Source organism: Oryctolagus cuniculus, chromosome 15, assembly GCF_051225735.1.
Source record: "Oryctolagus cuniculus isolate XC-2025 breed Fujian yellow rabbit chromosome 15, ASM5122573v1, whole genome shotgun sequence".
Classification (NCBI taxonomy): Eukaryota; Metazoa; Chordata; class Mammalia; order Lagomorpha; family Leporidae; genus Oryctolagus; species Oryctolagus cuniculus.
This window is the reverse complement of record NC_142881.1, coordinates 35,173,294-35,193,721: the sequence shown is the minus strand read 5'-3', so window position 1 is coordinate 35,193,721 and position 20,428 is coordinate 35,173,294. Positions and strand designations below refer to the sequence as shown.

Sequence of the window (20,428 nt, the reverse complement as noted above, 5' to 3'; positions counted from 1 at the left end):
TAGTTTCATAGGTCATTTTGTAAGAATATATACTATTCCTATATTTTGCAACATTTACACTGAGTCCCACATGATCTAGCAGTATCAATCTAATAGTATCCATGGCAATGTACCATATGTTAATCAATATAAAACAGAAAATAATGGTAAGAATAGACCCATTCTTCCTGTGTGGGCCTGTTATACCAGTCAAACAGAACCTGAAGGAGGGAGTGGGAATGAAAAGAGGGACAATGGCACAGAGAATGGAGCCAAGACAACAAGGCTGATCAAGGCTCGTTTATTCCAGTGTCTCAGAGATATTTATGTATAACCAGCTGCAGCTCAAGGCAACTCAGAAGTAAACAACACATGCAAGCAACTTATCAAGCTTTCTACAACATAGTCACAACATAGTTAATTTGAGCAGAATGTTCTTGTTTGATTATTCTCCTTCAACATAGGAGTATATGACTTTTTTTCTTTCAGGAATTCCGCAAGCCAAGACTGACATTGACTTGTCTATGACTTGTTCATGGGCTGCCTACATCTCCCCCCTTTTATTTAATTGAGAATGGCCTCTGTCTTAGGTTTCCCTCAGTCATCTCTGTCCTTACCCATCATCGGTAACTCTAGCAGCTTGGCCTAGAGCCCTGTCTTAGGTTGGTACAGGTTGCTGAGTATCTTACCCGTCATTGCATACCATTCCAGCTTGACATTAGGCGAGAGATGAAATATACAGCTAACTATCAATTATTTTGATTACAAAGGAGGCTTGGTATGAGGTTTTAAATGATGAATCTCAGTCCAAATAGACTGTAGTAAAATTAACACAAGTTGCAGAACACACGGAAAACATCCCAGACAAAGTAGGAAAAGCAGTAGCAGTCCAGCCAACATTAATAACCAATGGATCCATAGGAACCCTCAAATAATAGGGGGTTGTTAATGAACATGTGTTGCATTTCACTTTAAGCTTATCAATAAGACTCTATATATGGTACATTGTGAGTAATATTAAAACAACATCCCCCAGGCACAGATTCACAGCTTTTATGATCTTTTAACAGCAAGTAATCAATAGCTGCACAGTTTAAAAGTACTCCTGAGTGAACTTGATCCAATTCTTCAGCTATGTTGGAAAGCACAGTAGCAGTAAGATTAATTGTCATGGTCACCAAACATGCAAGCCTTTGCAGTCCACGATTATTTCCATAAGCCAATCCAGGAACTCCTACTAGTGATATAGCCATGGTAAAGGCAATGTCATCTCCAATTAAGATGACATTATCATGACAGTTCTCAGGTGATGAGCGTCGCTGTCATGTCTTTGGAAATACAGATGTCAGCATCGGGGCCACATGGCCCAATGAGCAGTTGCAGAAATCATCAGGGGCTAACAATGTAAAATCATATTAACTGCATAAAAAAAACCCATCCTTCAGGAGCCCATGTCCCATACCAGTACCAGATCAATCCATTCCATTGATTGGTGATAGGATCCCTCCATTTCACCATGGCTCTTTTCCCAGGTGTTTGTGGATGCCAGTGTCGATCAGCTACAGAACGACCATCTTTCCAATGTGAGAAAATTTTAAATGAATAAAGCATGTGAGAGCCATTTGTTAGGAGAATGGGCAGAAACACCAAACTCCCCCTTTTTTATTTTATTTAAATATTGCTTTAAAGTATTATGCACGCGTTCAACAATGCCTTGATGCTAGCTTTATAGGGAATGCCAGTAACATGTAATGTAAAAAAGGTTGTGCAAAAAGTTTTAAAAGAGGTAGACATACAAGCAGTTCCATTATCCATCTTAATCTGCTTTGGAGTTCCTAGGGAAGCAAAAGCTTGCAAGCAATGGGCAATAACATGTTTTGTAGTTTCACCTGTATGTAAGGAAGCAAAATTAAGTTTAGAACAGGTATCAATAGACACATGTATATATATATTTTTTACCGAATTCCATGAAGTGGCTGATGTCCCTTTGTCAGAGTTGATTGGGGACAATCCTCTGGATGTAAAGGTATTGTATAAATACAATCTTTTAAATCTACTATTACAATATAAGAGTCCTTTGGAATTGTAGTAGGCAACGGTAAACGCGGTTGCAAGGCCCCCATAATTTCCATAGTATCATTAACCACCCTAAGGTCCTGAAGCAACCGCCATCTCCCAGATTTCTTTTTGATAACAAAAATAGGACCATTCCAAGGAGAATTAGAACTATATGTCCTGCTGTTAATTGTTCTTCCACCAATATCTACAGCATTTATCTTTTCTGCAGTAAAGGCCACTGATCCACCCACATGGGATCATCTGATTTCCGTTTTATTTTTTCCTCATGGGGCACAGGTTGATCAGTGGCCATCATGGGGAACCTAAACCACTTCAATCAGGATTAACAGTTAAAGTAACAGGAGATGTAATGCCTTGTTGTTGTCTACCTAAACACTTACCTGGCAAGTGACCCTGTTGAAGCATATTAGCGGTAACAACTTCATTTGGACTACACATTAAAGCCCCCATTTGTGTTAAAACATCTTGCCCCCAGAGATTCATGGGCAGTCCTTCTAAAATATATGGTTGGAATGTGCCTGTATTGCCTGCTTCATCTTCCCATTGCAACAATTTGGAACTTTGTTCTAATCTCTGACTCTGACCAATACCTCATAACTGAGTCATAGTTAATTCTTTTTTCCATCCTTTAGGCCAATTTTTTGCAGAAATGACAGAAAAATCATCTCCCGTATGTAGTAACCCCATGAACAATTTTTCATTCAATTTTAATTGAAATTTTGGCCTCTCCTTTGTTATAGGCTGGGCCCAATAAGCATCTGAAGACCCAAAACCTCCTTCCCCATGGGACTTCACCAATGTGGCTCCAAATAAGGCAAGAGGAAGAAGGACCAGCTGAGCAATGTGCTGTCCAGGAGAAAGTGTGACAATAGTACCATTAGCTTGGGCCATCATTTTAATTTCTCCCATGAAATTTTCATCTATAACCCCAGGGAAAACTTGCAATCCAGCCATAGTAGGGCTACTTCTTTCTAACAAAAGCCAAAACAACCCTTAGGTAGCAGTCCACTGATCCCTGTAGGGAGGGCATGAGACTGGCCCCGCTGACAGTTTCCCAAACTCTGTTTTTTAATGAATTACCTTCTTTATCAGTTTTGGAGTGACATTCGTTGGCCCAATGCCTTCCCCTTTAGCACCAGGGGCAAATCCCAGGAGGAGCCTTATTTTGATTTTTGACTTTTGGACAATTTTTGTACATGTCCCTGCTGCCCACATTTAGAACACCTTCATTTTTGGGGCATAACCCTCCTTGTTGATTTTTGTAATGACATACCATGTAGAGTGGCAGGTCCTGAATGTCCTGTTTTTAAGTGAATCCATTTTGTTAATCCTTTATCAAAGGGACTGTCACAGAACACATCAGTCACAGTAGCCAATTGATCCATGTCCTCATTTTATACTTATGTTTTGTAGAATTTACAGTACTGTGGGCATCACTAGGCAATCTTCACACAGCAGCGGAAAAGGATCCATATTGAGAATCAAACATGATCAGTAATCATCACTGGCATGTTTAATGTTCAGCTTGACTGAGTTACCCAGGATGAAATAGCAGCAGCAGAGGCTTGCTCTGGCTCCCCCTTAAAGCTCCCAAGGACAAGGGTGGCTCATTGCCAAGATTTTAGGCAAGCAGTGCAACAGGTCCCTGATCTTTGCTAGAAAGCAAGACAGGAAGCATGCCCACCTGCTTACCAGAAACATTCCTTTATCTCCCCTCCCCCAGAACCAGCAGGCTTCCAAGGAGCAGAAAAAGGTCATTCGGCAGACAAGTTACTTGTTTACCAGAGCCAAACCTAGATACAAGCATCTGTATACCAAAAATCTGTCCTTACATTTGGCCCTAGGGTTGCATTCAAGTGTAGGCATAATTAACACATCATAAGAATACAATACAAATTTCTCAAACAAGTATACATACAGCAATCAAACACAATCATATTCAATGTGTTTTAAGGATAAATTGAAACATATCTGAGGGGGAATTAGCCTCTTATTACCTGTAATTGTTACATTTTTACAGGTTTGTGGAATATTAACTATTTGTGGCATATTTTGATTTACATTCTTTTGTAAAGCAAACCAAGCATAATCTGTCCAAGGATTCCTATCAATAATAGAGTCAGAGTTAGTGCATAATACAAAAATAGAATGGGTAATAGTGAATTCAGTGATGGAAGAATTACATTGTTTTACTGCAGCCTGGACACTTTGTCACCACAGTTTCTCATTTCACATAGTAAGATTAACTTTATAGCAGATAACATTTACTTCAAGTGAAATATTAAAATGCAGGGTAGGGGTGTCCAGTGTACACTGATCTATATTTTTTAAGTCCCAGTGTTTCTTATCCACAACGCCCTCTTCAGCAAACAAAGGACTAATTTTTTCAACAGCACTGATAAATTGCTCTACAGTTTGTTTCTTTAACCCTGTTCTCTACATCTGCAAAAACGTTGTTACAGCCTTTACCACTGGCTTACCTTGTTTTTGCAGCCTTTATCATGACTTGCTTTGTTTCTGTAAATGCGCATTTAAATCTTTTCCAAGCAAATCCCAATGTTGCTCATCCATGACTCCTTCTTCTGCAAACCAAGGACTGACTATTCCTACAGCATCAATGAACGATTCTATGGCTTACTTTTTTTAACCATATTCCCTCTGTCTGTAATGAAGTCTGTATAGCCTTTCTCATGCGCTGCTTAGCTTGTGCTTGTCCCACAATTGCCCCTTTCACACCTATCCACAGGCAAACCATCTTCCTATCATTATTCTGTTGTCCCTGCAGCCTTTACGGCAGGGTTCCTCACTTCTGTCCCTCATATTCAGGTCCCTGTTTGGGTGCTACTTGTGCGGGCCTGGCACACCAGTCAAGCAGAACCTGAAGGAGGGAGTGGGAATGGAAAGAGGGACAAGAGCACAGAGAACAGAACCAAGACAACAAGGCTGATCAAGCCTTGTTTATTCCAGTGTCTCAGAGATATTTGTGCATAACTAGGTGCAGCTCATGGCAACTCAGAAGTTAACAACACATGCAAGCAACTTATCAGACTTTCCACAACACTGACACAACATAGTTAATTTTAGCAGAGTATTCTTCTTTGTTCATTCTCCTTCAACATGGGAGTATGTGACTTTCTTCATCCCAGGAATTCCATAAGCCAAGACTGACCTTGACTTGTCTATGACTTGTTTATGGGATGCCAACATCTCCCCTTTGCATCCTCTAAATAAAAACATTACTACTTGCAGAGTCAGCTTTCTGGGTTCTCTTCTTTTATTCAGGAAGGGAGAAAGAAATGAAAGATGATAGAATCCCAAGAGGCCACATAGCTCTTCATAATGATATGCAGAGAGAGGGATGAAAGGGAAGAAGGAAGAAAGGTGTCTTGTTTGGGTGTCACCTAGAGTTATTGGAGGTATTGTTTGAAAGACAAACTGTTCTAGGAATTGTTGAAACCTGTAGGGAAATATTAAGAGGATCAGCTAAAGTGAAGATGAACATTAAGTTTTACATCTTATGTTACTATTTTGGTGTTAATATCCTTTTCCTATTGATAAAAAAAATAGAAAAAGCAAAAATAACTTTTTTCAACTTAAGTAAAATAAAACTTGGAGGGCCAGCACTGTGGTGTAGCAGGTAAAGCTGCCACCTGCAGTGCCCATATCCCATGTGGATGCTGGTTCAAGATCTTTCTGCTTTACTTATGATCTAGCTCTCTGCTGTGGTCTGGGAAAGCAGTGGAAGATGGCCCAAGTCCTTGTTCCCCTGGATCTGTGTGGAAGACTCAGAAGAATCTCCTGGCTCCTGGCTTCAGATTAGCACAGCTGCAGTTGTGGTGGCCAATTTGGGAGTGAACCAGTGGATGGAAGTACTCTCAGCCTTTCATTTCTCTCTCTGTGGAACTCTTACTTTCAAATAAATAATTAAATCTTAAAAAAATTTAAAATTTGGAACCTCCCCTACATCTTCATCTTTCTGATCGAAAAACAAAAAATAGCAATTACCTTTACTCTGCTGTTGGCCATTGGCATATTTTCTGTTTCTTAATCCTTCTAGTAAATCTAGGAGACAAATAATGTTTGTGTTAGATCCCATTACTACTATTACAAGTTACCACAAGTTGAGTGACTTAAAACAATACAGATGATTATCTTACAGTTCCAGAGTTCCAAGATCCAATACCAGCATCATTAAATTAGTATCAAGGTGTCATCTGAGCTGGATCCTGAAGAAGAATTTAATAGATAATCCATTTCTCTTACTCTGCATATGTATATCCATGTGTAGGCTGCCATCATTTTGGCCCTCACAAGAGGTAAAATCTCCATTGATAGCCAATAGAACATATCCCTGAGTGTCCTTTTACCAAATCCTTGAAAAAGTATCTATTGCATTTTCAGCAAAAACACTTGGGAGGTATCTGGGGGTCTTGATTGGGCTGAGACATAATAAGGAGTGCACTCCTCCTCTTACCTTTACACCACTGCTTTCAGTCCCCTCCTGATCTGTTATAAAAGACCATGGTGCCCACCTTTAAGAGGTTGTCTAGGTTTCACTCAAGCCCTATTACAAGTCGCTGGAGATTCTCCTAATGTCTGAAACAGAATGGGTTAGGAAACTGTCTTTTAAAATCCCTTATCGGAGCTGGTGCTGTGGCTTAGCAGAAAAAACCACCACATACAGCTCCGGCATTCCATATGGGTGTTGGCAAGTGCAGGGTACTCCACTTCCAATCCAGCTCTCTGCAATGGCCAAGAAAAGCAGTAGAAGATGGTCTAAGTGATTGGGCCCCTATATCCATTTGGGAGACCTGGAAGAAGCTCCTGGTTCCTGGCTTCAGTCAATACTTCTCTGGCCATTGTGGCCTTCTGGGGAGTGAACCAGCAGATAGAAGGTCTCTCTCCTCTCTCTCTCTCTCTCTCTCCCTCTCTCTCTCTCTCTCTCTCCATGTGTGTAACTCTTTCAAATAAATAAATAATAAATCTTTAAAAATCATCTACAGAGTTGGGATCTAATGGACTATATTTCTTTATAGTCTCTCTCAAACATTCTAAGAAGGAAGGAAAATTTTTCTGTGGCTTGTGATCTGTCAGGGAGAGTTTTGCACAAAGCAAGCTTCAGCGTAAAAGACCTCAACTCATTTAGGCTAAATTTTTCCATCCTCTAGCTTGGCGGTGCATCTTTTCTTTAGGTTCTGGGGATTAAAGGAATCCCAATGGTATGGGAGGCATAGAATGCCTACTGTAGATTGTTTGTTTCCCAGTTGGAATGAGAAGATAAAGAAAGAAGTATCACTCCATCAACAGGAAATATTGAAAAATCGCTGCAAGTGCATACAGATAGCCAATTCAATGGAATTAAGCATATAACTTGTGGCATGATTGAGAAAGCAGTAGAAACATGGCCCAAGTGGTTGGGCCTCTGCACTCACATAGTTGACCTGGAGGAAGCTGTTGGCTCCTGGCTTCAGATCGACTCAGCTCAGGCCATTGTGGCCATTTGGGGAGTGACTCAGCAGATAGAAGACCTTTTTCTCTGTCTGTAACTTTACCTCTCAAATAAATAAATGATTAAATAAATAAATAAAATCTTTTAAAAAATAAGTCCCTGCCTCCCACTCAGTACTGAACCACACCCTTGTTATGTTTATAATCTCCTTTTCTTGCTAATCATTACTTAATTTCTTTATTTCTTCAAAATAGCATTAGAGGAGTAACCAGCAGATGGGAAGTCTCTGTCTCTTCTTCCTTTCCCAGTCCATCACTCTACTTTTCAAAAAAGATTATCCATGATTTTTATAAACACTATGTGCATATAAACAGTCCAGGCAGGACGTCAAATCATGGGAAAGGAGGAGAAGCAGAGCAGAGTCACATATCTTCAAGGAGTAATGTGTTTGCTGTACAGAGAATGACAGCACTCATTGTACACAAAACAAATTGGAGTGGATATGTTAACAGTTTAGAACTATGTGAATTAGGCAGAAAATTTCTTCTCTTTCTCCTGAATGTTGCATGAATCAAGAAGTGGAACTGTTCAAGTTCTAAACTATATTGAACCCGATTTTGATCAATTATTTTGGTAATTATTCACCAAATTCATATTGATTATGAAAGCCACAGGTTAGAGTGAATCACACAATAGTGAATCAAAGCATACTCTAAAAATGTTGGTGAATCCAGGTAAACTGAAGGCCTTGTTTCGAGGAAGAGAGCAAGAAATGGGACACACGACGTGAGTTCAGAAGTCTAACATCAGCAGTTTGTGTGCCTTCAGATATGGAACAGAATCTCTAGGACAAGTTTCCTCATCCCTCAAATTGAATGATTTTACCTTAGGAAAAGGTAACAGAATCTGAAGAATGTGTAAATTTAAATCTGTAAATATTCAGGAGCATGTTGTTCAATCTCCATGTGTTTGCGTATGCTCTAGGGATTCCTGAGTTGCTAATTTCCAACTTCATTCCTTTATGGTCTGAGAAGCTGCATGGTATGATTCTAATTCTTTTGAATTTGCTGAGACTTGCTTTATGGCCTAGTATGTGGTCAATCCTAGAGAAGGTTCCATGTACTACTGAGAAGAATGTAAAATCTTTAGCTGTAGGATTGAAAGTTCTGTATATATCTGTTAGATCCATTTGGGCTATAGTGTCGTTTAAATCTACTGTATCCTTGTTGATCTTCTGTCCTGTTTATAATAGTTACATCATCCTGTTGAATTGATCCCTTAATCATTATACAGTGCCCCTCTTTGTCTCTCTTAACAGTTTTTGTGGTAAAGTTTATGTTGTCTGATATTAAGATGGCTACGCACGCTCTTTTTTCATTTCTGTTGGCATGGTATATCTTTTTCCAGCCTTTCACTTTCAGTCTGTATCATCTTTGTTGGACAGATGTGTTTCTTGTAAGCAGCAAATAGATGAGTTTTGTTCCTTAAGCCAATCAGCCAATCGGTGTCTTTTAACTGGACAGTTCAGGCCATTCACGTTCAATGTGACTAATGATAAGTGGTAACTTTGCCCTGCCATTTGCCAAAGATAAGTTCTAATATATACTTTGAATTCCCTGTGATCTTTTGCTGTGTGGTTTGCTTCCTTTACCTTCTTTCATATTGATGACTGTGTTTCTGTGTTTCTGTGTGTAACACATCTTTAAGCATCTTTTGCAGGGCTGGACGAGTGGCGACACATTCTTTCAATTTCTGTTTGCTATGAAAAGTCTTTATTTCACCTTCATTCACAAATGATAGCTTTGCAGGATATAATATTCTGGGCTGGCAGTTTTTCTCTCTTAGTACCTCGGCTATATCTCGCCATTCCCTCCTAGCTTGTAGGGTTTCTGATGAGAAGTCAGCTGTGAGTCTGATTGGGATCCTCTGAGAGTATTCTGACGTTTCTCTCTTGCACATTTTAGGATCTTTTCTTTATGTTTCACTGTGGAGAGTTTAATTGCAACGTGTCGTGGTGAGGATCTCTTTTGGTCATGTTTATTAGGGGTTCTATGAGCTTCCTGTACTAGGATTTCTCTATCCTTCTCCAAACCTCGGAAATTTTCTGCTAATATCTCACTAAAAAGGCCTTCTAATCCTTTCTCCCTCTCCATGCCTTCAGGAACTCCTAGAACCCGAATGTTGGGTTTTTTTATAGTATCCTGAAGATTCCCGACAATATGTTTAAGATTTCTAATTTCCTCTTCCTTTCTTTGGTCTGACTATATCCTTTCCTCTTCTCTGTCTTCTAAGTCTGATATTCTCTCTTCTGCTTCACCCATTCTGTTTTTAAGGCTCTCTAGTGTGTTTTTCATTGATCTATTGAATTCTTCACTTCATTATGATTTCTCATCACTATCACAGTTTCATGTTCTACTAGTTTCTGTGTTTCATTTTGTTTCTTCCTTAATATTTCATTTTCACAAGAGAGATTTTCTATCTTGTCCATTAAGGATTACTGTAGTACAAGAATTTGCTTTTGAGAACTTCTTAATGTTCTTATCAATTTTTTGAGATCTGCTTCTTGCATTTCTTCTACCTCACCATCTTCATAATCTTGAATTGGGGTGTCTCTTTCATTTGGGGGCATCATAGTGACTTCCTTGTTTTTATTACCTAAGTTTTTGTGTTTGTTATTTGGCATATTGGAGCTATTTGATTTCTTCACTGTGGTGCTTTTTCTTGTTATACTATGACTCTAGATTAAGTGGGCTGTCTGTTTTTGATGGAGCCTTAGAGGCTTGAGATGGGTGTGGCCTGAGAGCTCTGTTTGGTGTGCCAAAGGTGACACTCCCAGGTTAGCCATGATAGATCTCTCTTTCTTTCTTTCTTTCTCTCTTTTTTTTTTTGATTCAAAAGGGAAGTAATACTGCACAGCTGAACAAAGTTGGAGGTAGTTAGCAGGCAAATGATATACCCACAGGAGTTAGAGATTGGAAGCTGTTTCCCAAGGACCACACAGGGAATCTGTTCTGCCCTAGGAGTGGGCTCAAATTCTCCTTCAGTCTCCAACTGGATTTCCAAAGTTATGAAATTGTAGCGTCTCTGGAGAGTACTCACGTCGAATGAACAATGGGTCATAGAAGAAATTAAAAGAGAAATCAAAAATTTTCTAGAAGTAAATGAGGATAACAGCACATCATACCAAAACTTATGGGAAGCAGCAAAAGCAGTGTTAAGAGGAAAGCTTATATCAATCTATAGGTGCCTACATCAAGAAAGTGGAAAGGCACCAAATAAATGAGCTTTCAATTACCTCAAGGATCTAGAAAATCTACAACAAACCAGACCCAAATCTAGTAGTAGAAGAGAAATAATTAAAATCAGAGAAGAAATCAACAGGATTGAATCCAAAAAAAAAAAAAAAAAACATTACAAAAAATCAACCAAGCAAAGAGCTGGTTTTTTGAAAAAATAAACAAAATTGACACCCCATTGGCCCAACTAAAAAAAGAAGAGAAAAGACCCAAATAAATAAAATCGGAGATGAACAAGGAAACGTAACAACAGACACCACAGAAATAAAAAGAATCATCAGAAATTACTACAACGACTTGCATGCCAGCAAACAGGGAAACCTATCAGAAATGGATAGATTCCTAGACACATGCAACCTACCTAAATTAAACCATGAAGACATAGAAAACCTAAATAGACCCATAACTGAGACAGAAATTGAAACAGTAATAAAGGCCCTCAAACAAAGAAAAGCCCAGGACCAGATGGATTCACTGCTGAATTCTACCAGACATTTAAAGAAGAACTGACTCCAATTCTTCTCAAATTATTCAGAATAATCGAAAAAGAGGGAATCCTCCAAAATTCTTTCTATGAAGCCAGCATCACCTTAATTCCTAAGCTGGAAAAAGATACAGCATTGAAAGAGAATTACAGACCAATATCCCTGATGAACACAGATGCAAAAATCCTCAATAAAAGAGGACATGTACAATTTGGGACATGCTCAAGCTGACTTGCCCAAATGGTAGAGTTAGAAACATACCAGGGGACTCCAATTCAATCCCATCAAGGTGGCATGTACCAATGCCATCTCACTAGTCCAAGTGATCAATTTCAGTTCACAATTGATCATAATGAAAGTTCTAAGAGTCAAAGGGATCACATAAACAAGTCTAGTACCTGCTAATACTAACAGATAGAATAAATAAAGGGGAGAGTGATCCAACATGGGAAGCAAGATACTCAGCAGACTCATAGAATGGAGGATGTACTAAACAGTACTCTGGCCTCAAAATCAGCCCTAAAGGCATTTGGATCTGGCTGAAAAGCCCATGAGAGTATTTCAGGCATGGAAAGCCAAGACAAATGGCAAAAAAAAAAAAGAAAGAAAGAAAAAACTAAATGAAAGATCTCTGTGAGTGAGATCCCAGTGGAAAGAACAGGTCTTCAAAGAAGGAGGTACCTTTCTCTGAAGGGAGGAGAGAACCTCCACTTTGACTATGACCTTGTCTGAACAAGATAAGAGTCAGAGAACTCAAGGGGCTTCCATAGCCTTGGAAACTCATGACTGGTTCATAGGGTGATTTCTGATGCCATAAACAGGAGTGTCAATTTGTAAAGTCAACAACAGGAGTCACTGTGCACTTACTCCTCATGTAGGATCTCTGTCCTTAATGTGCTGTACATTTAGACTTAATGCTATAACGAGTACTCAAACCGTATATTTCACTTTGTGTTTCTATGTGGGAGCAAACTGTTGAAATCTTTACTTAATGTATACTAAACTGATCTTCTGTTAAAAAAAAAAGAAGAAGAAGAAGAAGAAGAAGAAGAAGAAGAAGAAGAAGAAGAAGAAAAAGAAGAAGTTATCAATTCACAACTTGACTTTCACTGGGATTAAACATGACAATAGGTCTGATCTGATTTCATCATCATTTAAAAATCATCTATTATTTTTCACTTTATGTTTCTGTGTGGTAGGAAACTGTTGAAATCTTTACTTAATGTATGCTAAACTGATCCTCTGTATATAAAGAGAATTGAAAATGAATCCTCATGTGAATGGAAAGGGAGAGGGAGTGGGAAAGGGGAGGGTTGCAGGTGGGAGGGATGTTATGGGGGGGAAGCCATTGTAATCCATATGCCGTACTTTGGAAATTTATATTCATTAAATAAAAGTTAAAAAAAATAAAATAAAATAAAATTCTGGCCAATAGAACGCAACAATACATCAGAAAGATCATCCATCCAGACCAAGTGGGATTTATCCCTGGTATGCAGGGATGGTTTAATGTGCGCAAACAATCAATGTGATACACCACATTAACAGACTGCAGAAGAAAAACCATATGATTATCTCAATAGATGCCAAGAAAGCATTTGATAAAATACAACACCCGTTCATGATGAAAACTCTAAGCAAACTGGGTATGGAAGGAACATACCTCAATACAATCAAAGCAGTCTATGAAAAACCCATGGTCAACATCCTATTGAATGGGGAAAAGTTGGAAGCATTTCCACTGAGATCTGGTACCAGACAGGGATGTCCACTCTCACCACTGCTCTTCAATATAGTTCTGGAAGTTCTAGCCAGAGCTATTAGGCAAGAAAAAGAAATTAAAGGGATACAAATGGGGAAGGAAGAACTCAAACTATCCCTCTTTGCAGATGATATGATTCTTTATTTAGGGGACCCAAAGAACTCTACTAAGAGACTATTGGAACTCATAGAAGAGTTTGGCAAAGTAGCAGGGTATAAAATCAATGCACAAAAATCAACAGCCTTTGTATACAGAGGCAATGCCATGGGTGTGGAAGAACTTCTAAGATCAATCCCATTCACAATAGCTACAAAAACAATCAAATACCTTGGAATAAACTTAACCAAGGACGTTAAGGATCTCTACAATGAAAATTACAAAACCTTAAAGAAAGAAATAGAAGAGGATACCAAGAAATGGAAAAATCTTCCATACTCATGGATTGGAAGAATCAATATCATCAAAATGTCCATTTTCCCAAAAGCAATTTACAGATTCAATGCAATACCAATCAAGATACCAAAGACATTCTTCTCAGATCTGGAAAAAATGATGCTGAAATTCATATGGAGACACAGGAGACCTCAAATAGCTAAAGCAATCTTGTACAACGAAAACAAAGCTGGAGGCATCACAATACCTTATTTCAGGACATACTACAGAGCAGTTGTTATCAAAACAGCATGGTACTGGTACAGAAACAGATGGATAGACCAATGGAACAGAATTGAAACACCAGAAATCAACCCAAACATCTACAGCCAACTCATATTTGACCAAGGATCTAAAACCAATTCCTGGAGCAAGGACAGTCTATTCAATAAATGGTGCTGGGAAATTGGATTTCCACATGCAGAATCATGAAGCAAGACCCCTACCTTACGCCTTCCACAAAAATTCACTCAACATGGATTAAAGACTTAAATCTATGACCTGACACCATCAAATTATTAGAGATCATTGGAAAAACCCAGCAAGATATAGGTACTGGCAATGACTTCTTGGAAAACACACCAGAAGCACAGGCAGTCAAAGCCAAAATCAACTATTGGGATTTCATCAAATTGAGAAGTTTCTGTACTGTAAAAGAAACAGTCAGGAAAGTGAAGAGGCACCCGACAGAATGGGAAAAAATATTTGCAAACTATGCAACTGATAAAGGGTTAATAATCAGAATCTACAATGAGATCAAGACACTCCACAACATCAAAACAAACAATCCACTTAAGAGTTGGGCCAAGGACCTCAATAGACATTTTTCAAAGAGGAAATCCAAATGGCCAACTGACACATGAAAAAATGTTCAAGATCACTAGCCATCGTGGAAATGAAAATCAAAACCACAATGAGGTTTCACCTCACCCCGGTTAGAATGGCTCACATACAGAAATCTACCAACAACAGATGCTGGAGAGGATGTGGGGAAAAAGGGACACTAACCCACTGTTGGTGGGAATGCAAATTGGTTAAGCCACTATGGAAGTCAGTCTGGAGATTCCTCAGAAACCTGAATATAACCCTACCATTCAACCCAGCCATCCCACTCCTTGGAATTTACCCAAAGGAAATGAAATTGGCAAGCAAACAAGCTGTCTGCACATTAATGTTTATTGCAGCTCAATTCACAACAGCTAAGACCTGGAACCAACCCAAATGCCCATCAACAGTAGACTGGATAAAGAAATTATGGGACATGTACTCTATTGACTAATACAGCAGTCAAAAACAACGAAACCCGGTCATTTGCAACAAGATGGAGGAATCTGGAACACATCATGCTGAGGGAAATCAGCCAGTCCCAAAGGGACAAATATCATATGTTCTCCCTGATTGTGGACAACTAACTGAGCTCCAAAGGGGAAACTTTTTGAAGTGAAATGGACACTATGAGAAACAGTGACTTGATCAGCTCTTGTCCTGACGGTTGATGTACAATGTAATACTTTATCCATTTTAGTATTTTTTTTTGTTCTAGCACCATTGGTTGAACTCTGTAATTAACACACAATTATTCTTAGGTGTTTAAATTTTAACTGAAAAGTGATCCCTGTTAGGAATTTGGAAAACATTATACTGAGTGAAATAAGCCAATCCCAAATACCACTTGTTCTCCCTGATTGGTGACAACTAACTGAGCACCAAAAAGGAAACCTGTTAAAGTGAAAGGAACACTAGGAAAAATGGTGACTTGATCCGCCCTCACCCTGACTGTTGATGAGCAACTTAATATGTTATCCCTCTTAGTATTTTTTTGTTTGTTCTACTTAATACTTTTGGTTGAATACAGTAATCAATACACAATTCTTCTTAATTGCTAAAACATAACTGAAAAGTGATCCCTGTTAAATATAAGAGTGGGAATAAGAGATGGAGGAAATGTACAATTCGGGACATGCTCAAGCTGACTTACCTCAAACGGTAGAGTTAGAAACATTCCAGGGGATTCCAATTCAATCCCATCAAGGTGGCATGTGCCAATGCCATCTCACTAGTCCAAGTGATCAATTTCAGTTCACAATTGATCATAATGAAAGTTCTAAGAGTCAAAGGGATCACATAAACAAGTCTAGTACCTGCTAATACTAACAGATAGAATAAATAAAGGGGAGAGTGATCCAACATAGGAAGCGAGATACTCAGCAGACTCATAATGGCGGATGTACTAAACAGCACTCTGGCCTCAGAATCAGCCCTAAAGGCATTTGGATCTGGCTGAAAAGCCCATGAGAGTATTTCAGGCATGGAAAGCCAAGACACTCTGGGGAAAAAAAGAAATAAACCTAAATGAAACACCTCCGTGAGTGCGATCCCAGTGGAAAGAACAGGTCTTCAAAGAAGTTGGTAGCTTTCTCTGAAGGGAGGAGAGAACCTCCACTTTGACTATGACCTTGTCTAAACAAGATAAGAGTCGGAGAACTCAAGGGGCTTCCATAGCCTTGGAAACTCATGACTGGAGCATGGGGAGATTACTGAGGCCATAAACGAGAGTGTCAATTTGTAAAGTCAACAACAGGAGTCACTGTGCACTTACTCCTCATGTAGGATCTCTGTCCTTAGTGTACTGTACATTGAGACTTAATGCTATAACTAGTACTCAAACAGTATTTTTCACTTTGTGTTTCTATGTGGGAGCAAACTGTTGAAATCTTTACTTAATGTATGCTAAACTGATTCTGTATATAAAGAAAATCGAAAATGTATCATGATGTGAATGGAAGGGGAGAGGGAGTGAGAGAGGGGAAGGTTGCAGTGGAGGGATGCTATGGGGGGAAGCCATGGTAATCCATAAGATGTACTTTGGGAATTTATATTCATTAAATAAAAGTTAAAAAAAATCTGTAAATATTTAAAGAAAATAATTTAAAAAGAGTGACTATATAGGTAATGGTAAAAATTAATATTTTTATGTTTTTAATATTAGTCTTTCAAAATAAAAATCTTATAGCTGATTATAAATATATGTTACTGGATATAACATAAAAAGAAATAGTGTGTAATAACAACATTATGCCAAGTAGGAAAAGCCAGTCACAGCAGGAGAAACATTTTTTGTTTCCAGTTATAGGTACCTAGAATAGCTAACAACAGGAGATAGAGTGTAGAATTGTGGTTGACTGGGACTGGGGAGCAAGAAATTATTATTAAATGGATATGAAGTCTCTTAAACAAATGGTGCTTAGAAGATTGGATCTCCACATGCAGAAGTATGAAACAAGACCTCTACCTTCTATTTTATACAAAAATCCACTCAAAATGAATCAAAGACCTAAATTTATGACCCCATAGTGTCAAAGTACTAAAGAACATTGCAGAAACTCTGCAAGACATTGCCATAGGCAACGACTTCCTAGAAGAGACCCCAGAACCACAGGCAATCAAAGCCAAAATTGACAAGTGGGATTACATCAAACTAAGAAGCTTCTGCACTGCAAAGGAAACACTCAGCAAAGGTAAGAGGCAACCAACAGAATGGGAGAAATTATTTGCAAACTATGCAACTGATAAAGGCTTCACATCCAGAAACTATAAAGAGCTCCACAAATTCCACAAAAATAAAACAAGCAACCCAGTGAAGAAATGGGCAAAGGAATTAAACAGGCATTTTTCAAGAGAGGAAATTCCAATGGCCAATAGATACTTGAGCACATACTCAGGATCACAAGCCATCAGGGAAATGCAAATGAAAACCACAATAATTTTTCACCTCATAGCAGTTAGAATGGCTCTCATACAGAATTCAACAAACAGCAAATACTGATGATGGTGTGGGGGAAATGGTACCCTAGTCCACTGTAGATGAGAATGTAAACTGATGCAGTCACTGTGGAGAACAGTATGGAGGTACCTCAGAAATTTGAATACAGTCCTACCATAAGACCCAGTCATTCCACTCCTAGGAATTTACCCAAACAAAAAGAAATCAGCATATGAAAGAAGTATATGTGCCCCTTTGTTTATTTCAGCAAATATCACAAGAGCTTAGGTATGGAATCAACCCAGATGTCCACCAACAGAAGACTGAAAAGAAATTATGATATATACACCCTATAGAACATTACAGATCCGTTAAAAAAACAGTAATTCTGTCTTTTCTAACAAAATGGATGCAGCTGAAAAACCATTATCTTTAGTGGAATAAGCCAGTCTGGAAAATATAAATACTATATGTTCTCTCTGATCTGTGCCAACTAATAGCTTACTTAAAGATCTGTAGGCATGAAATTGACACTTTTAGATGTGATGGTTTTGAATAGCCCTTGTCTCAACCATTGAGGAGGTTTGTTTTTTCTTCATACTATGTGTTGAACACTTAGCCTAGTGTAGGGTAATAAAGTTAACTGAAAATAGATGTTTGCAAAAAATAAGAATGGGAAGAGAAGGGGGAAGGGGAGGAAAAAGAAGTTAGGAGTGCAAGTGGGAGGAAGGATAGGTTGGGAGAAATCACTATGTTCCTAAATTTGTATATATGAAATGCCTTAATAAAATTTTGAAACAAAGAAATTTGAATAATGCAATGCTGTTCACAATAAAAAGGAACTCAGAAAATACAAATAAACTTCCTTATCATTATACAGAAGTTTTTGAAAAATTACAAAACTGAATCTTATTACATTTTTAAAGCCCAAATCTTATTCTCTGAAATAAAAAGGAGGAAAATAATACAATCAATGTGTACTTTCACCACTGCTATTCAGCATAGCTGTAGAAGGTCTAGCCAGAGAAATTAGATATGAAAAAGAAATAAATGTATTCAAATAGAGAAGAAGTATGTATTTCTATCTAAAGATGACATGAACAAATATTTTTTCATACAATCCACAGATAACAAAGAAAGGGGGTGATGGAGCTAGATAGGGAAAGAATTATTGAATGCAATTTGAAGTTAATATCAATTCAAAATAGACTGTTACAGATTTAGAATGTTAACAGCATTCCCATGTACTTATAAAGAAAATAAATTACCATAAGACCCAGAAATTTCACATTTAGGTATACCCTAGAAAAATGAAAGTGTATCCATGAAGAAACCTACATGTAGTTGTTAACAGAACCATTTTGTCCAAGACCCGAAAGAAGAAATAACAGAAATATCCATCAACAGAATGGTAAACAAATTCTGGTAAGTTTCTCCTCAATTATTACATGACAATAATGAAAAGGACTACAGATTTAATGCAATCCCTCTAAATATTCACAAGTATCTTTGTGGAAATTTAAAAGCTTGTCCTAAAATTTTTATTGAAATTTAAGGAACCTATTATAGCCAAAATGGTTTTGAGAAAGAACAACCAATGTTAAAAATCTCACACTTCTCTACCTGAAAAGTACAGTAGTTAAGACTTCAAGATGTGCAGCTGGCCTGATAACAGACACATAGATCAATGGAATGGAAATGACAGCCCACAAACAAACTTATATTTATGTTCATTTGACTTATGACCAGGGTGCCAATGTATTCAATGGGGAACAAATAGCCTTTTCAACAAACAGTGCAGTGATGACATGATCCATGTTCCTAGATTGCCTTCAAGACACCAACCTCTATCTCCACGTCTGTACAAGTTATTGTGTTACACTCAGCTAAATTCATTTCTCCCTTCTACCTATTCTTTCCCAATATACAACTGAACACCTCCACACACACCACTCACTCCATCTGAAATTCTCTCTCCTATCCTGCATTGAAAATTTCTAAAGACCTCCTTCAATGTGTAGGATATGCAAATTAAGCTATGTTCCCCTCTCCCTCACACTTGTGCAATAATGATGTCATCTTCACTTTACATCATGACACTTTGTGATTTTTTCATTGTTTGTAATTATTTATTTGCACAGGATATGTGCACTATGTTTCTCCTTTGCGGGATTATTTTTATCTAAAAACAAGAATGAGGTATTTCAATCAGAGAGCTGGACTGGAAGAAGAGCAACCAGGTCAGATCTGGTACCCCAACCGGGACTAGAACCCTGAGTGCTGGTGCCGCAGGCAGAGGATTAGCCTAGTGAGCTGTGGCACTGGCCTGTTTTTATAGTATAAACTCCTCTTTATATGATTCTCATTTTGTTTCATAAATCATTTGCTACAAACTCAAAATATAATAGGAAATGATGGCATTGTGGTGCAGCAGGTAAAGCTACCACTTGTGAAGCTTGCATCTCATATTGTGTGCAGGTTTGAGTCCTAGCCATGTTTGTTGTGGGTATTCAGAAAGTGAGCAGCAGATAGAAGGTATCTCTCTCTCTCTCTCTTTTCTTCTTCTCCTCCTCCTCCTCTTCTCCCCTTTGTTTCTCCCTCTCTCTCTGATCCTACCATCATATGCATAAATATTTTAAGAAAATAACAGCCTGGATGTCCATTGATTGACAAAGATATTCTTTGTTCAGTCATCGAAGTGCCTTCATAGAAATAGGGCTTGGAGTTTAGTGGAAAAATCACTGGACAACAGGATAATGGACATAAACATTAGCCCAGTATTTGGACACTCATTTTGCTGTGTGTAAATAAAAATTTCCATCACCTTTCACAGTGTTCAATGACATCAGCTCTGCTGGGACTGTGCTGTCTAAACATTCTCTTCACAGCTTGGTCCATGTAGCATTTAGCACCTGTCAGATGAAGGAACATAAATGGCTTCCCAGCAACAAAAGCAATCACTCTCACCAGCAACGATGGAGAACTCAGAATCCTAACAGTTCCATTTAATTTTTCCATCAGTTTAAGGAAATCCTCATTTTTATAATCAAAGCAATTATGGAAAATAATGGAGCAGATCACATTGCAGGGAGCACAGCCCAGGATAAAGGTGGGATCACAGGGTGAGGCTGAAGGATTGAAAACAATTTTAAAATACCATTAAAGGCCGGCACTGCGGCTCAC

General features: G+C 38.3%; 1 protein-coding gene across 1 annotated transcript in view; it reads right to left on the bottom strand.

Annotated features, from left to right (window-relative positions):
• Positions 1–263: 263 nt before the first annotated feature.
• Positions 264–20,428, bottom strand: part of LOC138845336 (cytochrome P450 2C16-like) — a 33,286-nt gene continuing 13,121 nt past the window's right edge. Inside the window, exons 4-5 of the mRNA XM_070057557.2 lie at positions 6,064–6,120; positions 264–1,868 (exon numbers count right to left, since the gene is read on the bottom strand). Of these exons, the coding sequence (XP_069913658.2) occupies positions 1,663–1,868; positions 6,064–6,120 (263 nt within the window). The 3' untranslated portion in view covers positions 264–1,662. The remainder of the gene's footprint in view (positions 1,869–6,063; positions 6,121–20,428) is intronic.